At 39.2% G+C, this 9,329-nt stretch overlaps 1 protein-coding gene across 1 annotated transcript; it reads right to left on the bottom strand.

Moving 5' to 3' along the window:
* Positions 1–464: 464 nt before the first annotated feature.
* On the bottom strand, positions 465–6,517 carry LOC119339611 (disease resistance protein Pik-2-like). Its single transcript, XM_037611598.1, has 3 exons — positions 6,008–6,517; positions 4,517–5,641; positions 465–1,073 (listed from the first exon to the last, which is right to left on the bottom strand). Exons 2-3 carry the CDS (start codon positions 5,561–5,563, stop codon positions 465–467), a joined length of 1,656 nt encoding a protein of 551 aa, XP_037467495.1. The 5' UTR covers positions 5,564–5,641; positions 6,008–6,517.
* Between the last annotated feature and the right edge of the window lie 2,812 nt (positions 6,518–9,329).

The following is a 9,329-nucleotide window of genomic DNA, read 5'->3' as shown; positions in this document are numbered from 1 at the left end:
TAGAGGCGAATTTGGGGGACCACAAATTTGGGGACCACAAATTTGGCTGGAGGCGATCGCACGAACCTCCCGAGTGCGACTACCACCAAGGGAGGGAGGAAGGTGATGTGGCGAGGGGAGCACGCTGGAGTGACCACACTATGTGGCTAGATGGATGCTGCGACCGGATTGGCCCCTGACATGGAGCGGCGGAGGGGGGCTAGGAGAATTGAGATCGATTTATCAATGAAATGGGTGACAGTGACAATTCACATTGAGATCGGCCAATTTAATAAGCGACATATGCTATTTTTTGATATTCGTGAGTGAAGGGGGGGCAGTGAACTAATGTAAGAGGTGTTACATTTCTGAAACATGCATGCATAATATTTGGTACCAATCCCTCCATTTCAAAATAAGTGTCGTGGTTTCAGTTCAAATTTGAACTCAAACACCAACACTCATTTTGGAAACCGAGGGAGTAGTTAGATTAGAAACTCTCTTAGTTGAAATACACTGACTACTGGTATACATACCTCCCTTTTGAAGAAATAAAAGGCTGCAAGAGGTTGTAAACCTTGAACATTCAACATGAGCTCCTTATTTTCTGTGCAGTACGCAGCAATGCTTGCTTCAGTCGTAATCACAACGATAACGCTTTTAGAAGCTCCAGATACCACTGCTGCTTGTATCAAGTCCCATTCTTCTTTAGACTGGAGACCATCAATGACAACGAGGCACTTATGTTGTTGCAGAAGCTGGCGACACTCTTGAATGGGGTCTTTTTCTGAGTGAAAATCTGAAAGTAAACTCCGAAGGAAACCCCTTAAATTGAATGGATAGGACAAATCCACCCAAGTGAACTGCTCAAATTGATTGCCATCAAGAATCGTGTAAAAGTAGAAGTGTCTGACAAGAGATGATTTCCCAACACCAGTCATTCCCCATACGGACACCACGTGGGAAGAGTTGGAATGTGCTTCACCCACATACTTGGTAAGTTCTCGTATTTGTGATTCGCGTCCAACAACGGGCTGATGTCTCATCCACTCTTTCGCTTCTTCCTTTTGGCTTGCTTTAAGCACCCTGGGTTCCTGTATGCATGTGGGGAGAGGTATAAACACTTAGTTTTAAGCAAGGAACCTTGAGTAATTTCAGTGTCATCTTTCTACAAAGCTTAGCTTTTTGGCCTCTTCCCTAAATAAAAAATATACAACGATAGTCCTGCCCTGCTTATTAACAGATATTTTTCATATTTTCCTAGGCAATTGCCACACATGACATAGTTGCTAGAAAATTAATGTTCGCTACACGAGAGCTAAATCAATATCTGTTGTGACATATGAAAGAAGTTTCTGTTGTGTAATTTTTGTGGCACTTAATCTATATTGGTCTAATTGATGGCAAAGTTAAACATTGAGCCGTTTTTGCTATGTTTGAGGTCGTTTCCTGACATTGTATGGTGTTTCTCCCATTCTGTTCTATCTATAAAGTTCGGGACCAGCTAGACGTTAGGTGGCTGAATTCAGAATTTGGGCAAGTCACTTTTTGAAATACCGTTCATTTTAGATCAAACTGACAGAAAACATCCATCTAAACAAAAAATGAGTTACCTAAATTCTTGCCCAGTCGATTTTGGGCTACAGGGTGCGGGCAATCCAATGGCCTGGCCAGCTGCATGCATGTGCCGGTTTTGACTAGAATGCATGATGGTTAATTGGTCAGCTACTTTTCTGCCGCCGCCAATGATGCATATAGCAGGTACAGGTGCATGCATGATTTACTAATTGTCAATGTACAGGTGCCTATATTTAATTGCTAATTATATTTATGAGGCCTCTGATTTACGGATGAGACGCTCCAAAGGTATAGTTTGTGTCAGCTAATCAACGGAGAGTATTTTATTCTTGTTCTTTTGCCTCAAACATCCCATAGATATCTGATAGAAATTTTGAACAAGAAAACAAAGAAGAAAACATTTCTCTGTAAAGAAAAATGAATAATGGAACTAGATTAACCATAATTTAAAACAAACAAAAAATTAAGAGGAAAATAATATTACTCAACTATAACATAAAAACTTCTAGTTTATCGAGTCTTCTTAATCCGAAATAACACATATTTTTTTTATGATATGCAATAATAAGTACTCCCTCCGTCCCAAAATAAGTGTCTTGAGCTTAGTACAAATTTGTACTAGAGCTATCACAAAGTTGAGACACTTATTTTGGGACGGAGGGAGTATATAACAGTGTTTTTTTAATGAAAGAAGAAGTTTCCTCGGAACAAAAGAAATACTGGCATTGCTATTACCCTAGAAAAAGATACAAAATAAATGGAAAACTAAATAAAAATCAAAACAATGAAGTTTTCCAAGAAAGCACAAATTACTGGCAATGGAATTACCCTTAAAGAATATATAAATTAAAAAAGTAACAAAATTTGCACACAATTTACATAGAAGTTGCGCTTCTTATATTATGCAAAAATAATTATATAATGAGTAATTCATAAAAAAGTAGTTTGCTAAGAAGTTATGAATTGGTGGCAATGGTACTAGCCGTAAAGAAGAAAGAAAATGAAGTAAAAAATAAAATGAAACACATGGCATTGGTATTACCCTTTAAGAAGAAATAAAATAGAAAAAACTAAAACAAACAATTTTAAAATTTGCATACAATTGACAAAGAAACTGTGTCGTTTATAATATGCAATAATAAGCACGTTATAGTGGAATTTTTGTAAAGAAAATCATAAGGAGTAATTAATTGATGGAGAGATAAAATAAAATAAAGCAAAAATGAAAATAAATGAAGTTTTTTGAGAAAGAGTGAATTAGTCGCAATGGTATTACCCTTTAAGAAGAAAGAAAATGAAAAGAATGAATAAATCAAATAGTGAAAAAAATTGCACTAAATTTACACATAATTTTCATCTTCGCATATTATGAAAGAATATGCACATCATAATGGAATTTTTGCAAAAAAATTACATTTTCCTAAGAAGTAATGAACCGGTGGCATCTGTATTACCCTTAAAGAAGAAAGAAAATGTAGAAGAATCTAAAATAAAATCAAAATAAGTTTTGCAACATGAAATTGCGTCTGGAAACTAATAAGAAGAAAGAAAATGAACTAGAGGCATTGATATTACCCTTTGAGAAGAAACAACATGAAAACAAATAATGATTTTTTTGCATACAGTGTACAATGAAATTGCGTCTTTTTATAATATGCAAGAATAAGCATGTAATAGTGAAAATTTCGCAAGAAATAAGTTTCCTAAGAAGTAATGAATTGGTAGCATTGGTACTGCCCATGAAAAAGAAACAAAAACTAAAACAAAATCAAAGTGATGAGGGAAGAATAAGAAAATCAAAATAATGAAGTTTTATGAGGAAGAATGAATTAATGGAATTATAATACCCTTTAAAAAGAAAGAAAAGAAAAAAAACTACAACAAACGGTGACAAAATTTGCATACAATTTACATAGAAAGTGCGTATTTTTATAATATCCAAGAATAAGCACGTAATAATTGAATATTCACAAGAAAAAATTCATAAGAAGTAATGAATTCATGACATTTGTACTACCCTGAAAAAATTAAAAAGAAACCGAAACTAAAACAAAATCAAAATAATGAAGTTTCCCGAGGAAGAATAACAAAATCAAAATAATGAAGTTTTATGAGGACTAATGAATTTGTGGCATCATTATCTCTTTTTAAAAAGAAATAAATGAAAAAAATTAATGCAAATAATGACAAAATTTGCATACAATTTACATAGAAATTGCGTCTTTTAATAATATGCAAGAATAAGCATGTAAGTGATTTTTTTTCGCATAAATGGTTTCCTAAGAATTACTGTTTTGATGGCATTGGTATTATCCTTAAGGAAGAAAGAAATAAAAAAAATCACATAGTGAAATTTCCCGAGAAAGAATGAATTAGTGGCATCGGTATTACCCTTTAAAAAGAAAGTAAACTAAAACAAATAATGAAAAAAATTGCAACAATTTGCTAAGAGATTGTGTCTTCTATAATATGCAAGAATAAGCATGTAACGTCTTTTTATTATAATATAAATGAAAAGGGTGACCTACTGACCATAGTTTTTCAGTCAACTGAAGTATATCTAAAGTGATAAAGTTCACATGCAGATGTCCTGTATGGTTCGAAAAAATTATCAAAATCCATGAACGCTCAACAATTACCATTGGATTTACGGGCCCTTAAAAACTCATGTAATTGATGTTTTGTGTTGGTAATGTTGGAGACAACATGATACTTTAATATTTTTGAAGTAACAATTCATTTATTGTTTAGAACCTGTTGACCTAGAATACATGATGCCAAGTAGCTTGGTTTATAGCATGGGAAATGTTTTTTCCAATAAAAAATATCTCAAATGTACTTGGATCTACCAAGGACCAGATTAAGGTTTGACATGGAGACCATATTGCCCAAACGTACAGTAAAACAAACTTTGAGAAGTAAGAAGAGCAAGGTTTCCTTATTGGTTTTCTAGGCTTACCTTGAAGAAGGCACGAACAGAATGTTGAGGCGAGAACCGTTTCAACTCCAATATCTGGTAAGGATGGCCGATGCACAAGCTTGCTATTTCACGTTGCTGCGTGGACACAATGATGCAGCCTCCATCCTCCCTATGAGGAAGAAATGTGCTGATGGCATCCCACTCTACCATGTTTGAGAGGCCTTCCACAACGACGAGGTACCTCTTCTCTCTGACTAGCTGCTTGAACTCCTCGAAAAGATGTGCCTGGGTGGCATCCATCCTCGAGAGGACTCCGGCTGCAGCATTTTCTTCTTTGCAAGAGTTTGCATAGAACTGAGCCACAAGACTCCGGATGAAGTCGTGGGGACTGAAGGGATGCACCAGCTTCACCCACGCGCGGCAGGTGAAGTAGTGGCAGATTTCTGGATCATTGTAGGTCTCTCTGATGATGGATGTCGTCCCAACATCGCCGCCTGAACCCCACACGGAGATCACTTGAAGCTGCTTGTGTACTTTGTTTGTGATTATATGGCTGGTGAGATCACCTGAGTGGTTGTGCTGCCTCTTGGCGGTGTGCCCTTCATCCGCCAGCAGCATCTCATATGCAGTTGTGCCGTGCATCGGGTTGGACGAGGCTGTAGCAGAGTCGACGTTGATGAGGCTGTAGCGCCTGTAGCAGTTGTTGACGTCCTCCACCCTACCCTTGAGCTGCTCTAACTCCTCTACGGCCAGGTCCAGTGGCAGCGGGGGTGCCATCCAGGATGGGAGCAACCGGCGCCAAAAGATTGGCTTGTCGTCCAGCTGAACAACATTTTCAACGCAGTCTTCAACATCGTAGGCGAGCTGGCGAATATGCTTCACCCAGGTCCTCACCACATTGCTCTTCATCTCCTCGTTGGCGTCGTCCAGGAAGGACTGCATCATCTCCAACTCCAAAGTGATGGACACAAGGTCACGCTTCACCTTTTGCTGCAGCCTAGCATCCTCGTCAATCGCTGACTGGACCTTGGTGATCGCTCCCACCACCACCGATTTGGATAGTGCAACTACCAGCCGGTCCGTCATTATACCTCTCTCTTCCTTCCCCTTGGGTAGGTGTTTCTTCTTTCTTGTGTGGTCTTCGGTGTAGCTAGGGATCAAGTGCTGGACTCAGAACAAGGAGAATGATGTACTACTTGTTAGTAAGGGAATTTCATTATACCAGTGCAGCAAACTACTTCTCTAGTATTGACTGATATACATAACAACAAATCGTATTGCGCCTAATATTGCATCAAATCTGAAATCAACAAGATAGAACTCAAAACAACATGGCTCTCTAGTTTTCACTCATACTCCCTCCGTCCTAAAATAAGTGTCTCAACGTTGTACTAACTTTGGAGGGAGCACATAACAACAAATCATATTACACCTAATATTGCATCACATCTGAAATCAACAAGATAGAACTCAAAAGAATATGGGGTATCTTTCCGAAGGTATATATCCCACAAAAGCTGGAGCACTGACCTGGAAGATAGGTAAAGGATGCCGCTAGCAATTAGCATCCAAGTAGAGGAGAGGCGCCAGAAGATGAGACTAGATCCACCTACCAGCAGCTGGTTGGGGTTGCACAGAAATGAAGAGAGGGGCAACGAGAGATGTTATCAGTGTGGGCAAGACAGCGGCGGAGCTATGTTGACCGCTGCAGGGGCCATGGCCCCCCAGTCTTTGTACAAGTACATGGAGAATTTTTTGAGGGAGGTTAGATTAGGGAAAATATAGTCTTTTGGCCCCCCCAATCATCCATATATTGTGTTTGGCCCCCCCCAAAACATCTGTCCTAGCTCCGCCAGTGGCAAGATTCACGGAATCTGAAACTCCAAGAAGACAAGACAAAGTTTCAGTATTACAGTACTAATTAACACGTACAACGACAAGATTCTTGAGAACAGAAAGTTAACAATGTCAGATCAGTGTGATGCACGTGACGGGCAACCGATTCCGCCTAGGTAACCACGGTAGTCACGGTCTCGGGTAGGCGAGAGCGTTTGAGTGGGTCTCAAGTAGTTAACAAGACCAAATGTACAGACTAGACTTCACAATTAATAACTTCTAGATAAAGTGTTGCACGTGATGGCTGACAGGTCCAGCTTTGTTAATTGCTGTGTGTTTAACAAACCCTTCCTGTACGTAGGATTTTTTTTCAACAAAAACCCTCTTGGTATGAGTATGTGCAAGATCCACGGAGTTCCTAAAAAAAAGAGAGACGTTATGAGTATGTGCAAGATTCACTGAGTCTCAAACTCCAAGCAGATAAGACAAAGTTTCAGTATTACAGTACTAATTAACACGTACAACGACAAGATTCTCGAGAACAGAAAGTTAACAACGGTCGGAGTTTCGGCGGCGACTAACGGCGTCGGGGAGAGGGGGAGAAAGGGCGACGGGAGGAGGCTCACCCTGGGGAGGCTGTGGTCGAGTTCGGCGAGGCCGGGAGTCTCTGGCGAGGAGATCCGGCGTGGTACTGGTGGCGGCCGACGAAGAAGATGGCGGTGAGGAGCCCGGTGCGGAGGCGATGAGCTCCAACGGGTGGGCGGAGGCGCTGCGGTGGACAACGGAGGAGCTGCGGGACGCCTCAGCTCGTCTCGGGGGCGACGGTGGAGGCAATGGCGACGGCGGCGTCTGGACCGTCCAGATCGAGGGGAGGGAACGAGGGAGAGGGCGAATGGGGTGCTAGGGTTCACCGACGGGCTGTGGGGAGGCCTTGTAGTCGTCGAGGATGCGAGGGATGGCCGCCACGACGGCATCGGGCACGTGGACGGGCGAGCAGAGGCCACGGCCATGGCTCTGCCTTCCTCTCCTGTTCAAAGGTTGAGGAAAGGCCCTGGTGGGCTGGGCCTCGCTCTGTAGCGCGTGAGCTACTATTGCATAGCAGGCCTTAGCCATTCCTCTTTTTATCTTTCTGTTACGTATTTTCTTTACTGTTTTGTAATTAAGTCCAATACCAGATGATTTTTGTTGAATGTGAGACTTGCCACAAAAATGCCTTATATTATTATGGGGCTGCACAAAAAATTTCAATTTATATTGAAAATTTGAAACATTTGTTTATTTCGAAAAGACCAAAATATTTATTGTAGGACCACTTACTATTTTCCTAGGAATTTATTTGTAAGTCCAATGAAGCTGGTATCAACATGAAAATTATCAGGAGAAATTATAGAATTATTTGAACATTTAAGTTTTACCATTCCAGAAATTTGAATTTTGACTTTAATTTGAAATTGAAATTTGAACCGGTTTGTAACAATGTGGGATTTAGCAACAGTAAATGTGATGACATGGCACCATTAACAGGGAATTACTGTAGATTAATTATCCGGGCGTCACAAACATGTCTTAGAAAAATGTTGTCCACATATAGACAAAATATGGAATGAAAACAAAATCCAAAAAAGGAAACAAAATAAAACAAAAAATCAAAAAGAAAACAGAAGAAAAAAGTAGAAAGAATAAAAACACAAAAAAATAGAGAAGAGAAAAGCAAATAAACAAAAGAAAATGAAAAAAAGCATTGAAACGAAGAAATAAATGAAAGAAGAATGAGAAAAACAAAAAAATGGAGAAGGAAAAAAAGAAAAAAAAAAGTCCAAACAAAAGAGAATAAAACATTAGAAAATGGAGAAAGAAAGGAAAAAAAACAAGCCAGTGTAAAACCAACTCTTTATTTTTCTAGTACCAGGTTCATCGTGATGTCCACAGTTGCAGAATGCTTAAGCACATAATTAATATCATCCAGGATGGTTAGCACGGGTCCATAACCGTCAACACGCGATCTCGCATGTCAAAACCATAAAGGCTACAGCTGTCACCAAGGACAGGGCAGTACAACTGTAAAATGCATGGTATGATCTTCCAATTAGACTTGCAGCATATATGATGAAGACATGGAGACATTCAATTTTTTCTTCTTTTTTTGCAGTCAAGTTAAGTAGCTCACCATGGGAGTACGCACAAAGTTGTACTGTGGATAGTCCAGAAGTAGTGCTACGTAAGCAGGTTCAGGCGGGGCTGGATGATTGATAGAAAAATGTAGCTGCAAGATAAATCAGGAAACAATTGATCATAATAAACAATTGATCTAAGTATACTATTTGGACCAAACAGCATACTATTTTGACCAACCCGTGTAAGTCTTAAAAAAGCGTTTCCTCTCCCACGCTCGTCACACATGGCTCATGGACATTCATCATCCCCACCACTCTCTAGTACCTCAATCCATGTTTATTTGTTAATTTAATATTAGTACTATCTCCGTTTTTATTTACTTCGCATATTAGCTTTGGTCAAAGTCAAACTTTATAAATTTTGACAAAGTTTATAGACAAAAATATTAACATATACGGTAACAAATCAACAACATTAGATTCATTATCAAATGTACTTCCACATCCTATAGATTTGTTATGATAAATATTTATATATATTTTTATAAACTTTGTCAAACTTTAGAAAGTTTGACTTCAGTCAACTCTAATGTGCGGAGTAAATAAAAATAGAGGAAGTACCAGCATGCAGACTAGTACTCCCTCCGTCCAGAAATACTTGTCATCAAAATAAATAAAAGGGGATGTATCTAGACGTATATTAGTTCTAGGTACATCCCTTTTTATCCATTTTAATGATAAGTATTTTCGGACGGAGGGAGTATAACCTTACGAGTATGCATGCAGACGTGCTACGAGCTTAGCTTAGTGTCACTCACCACCAGTATACTCGAGCCGCCCCCAGCTGCAGCTTTTGGGTTACCCACTGGAACAAATCAAAAAACGTCAAGTTGTTAGTCTAC

This window comes from Triticum dicoccoides, chromosome 7B, assembly GCF_002162155.2.
Source record: "Triticum dicoccoides isolate Atlit2015 ecotype Zavitan chromosome 7B, WEW_v2.0, whole genome shotgun sequence".
Taxonomy (NCBI): domain Eukaryota; kingdom Viridiplantae; phylum Streptophyta; class Magnoliopsida; order Poales; family Poaceae; genus Triticum; species Triticum dicoccoides.
This window is presented reverse-complemented; position numbering and strand designations above follow the sequence as displayed.

Excerpts from the sequence above, each read along its gene's own strand:
- LOC119339611 (XM_037611598.1), bottom strand. The coding sequence starts at position 5,563 with ATGACGGACCGGCTGGTAGTTGCACTATCCAAATCGGTGGTGGTGGGA. Across the intron at positions 1,074-4,516 it reads CTGTTCGTGCCTTCTTCAAG|GAACCCAGGGTGCTTAAAGC; the intron begins GTAAGCCTAGAA and ends ACATGCATACAG.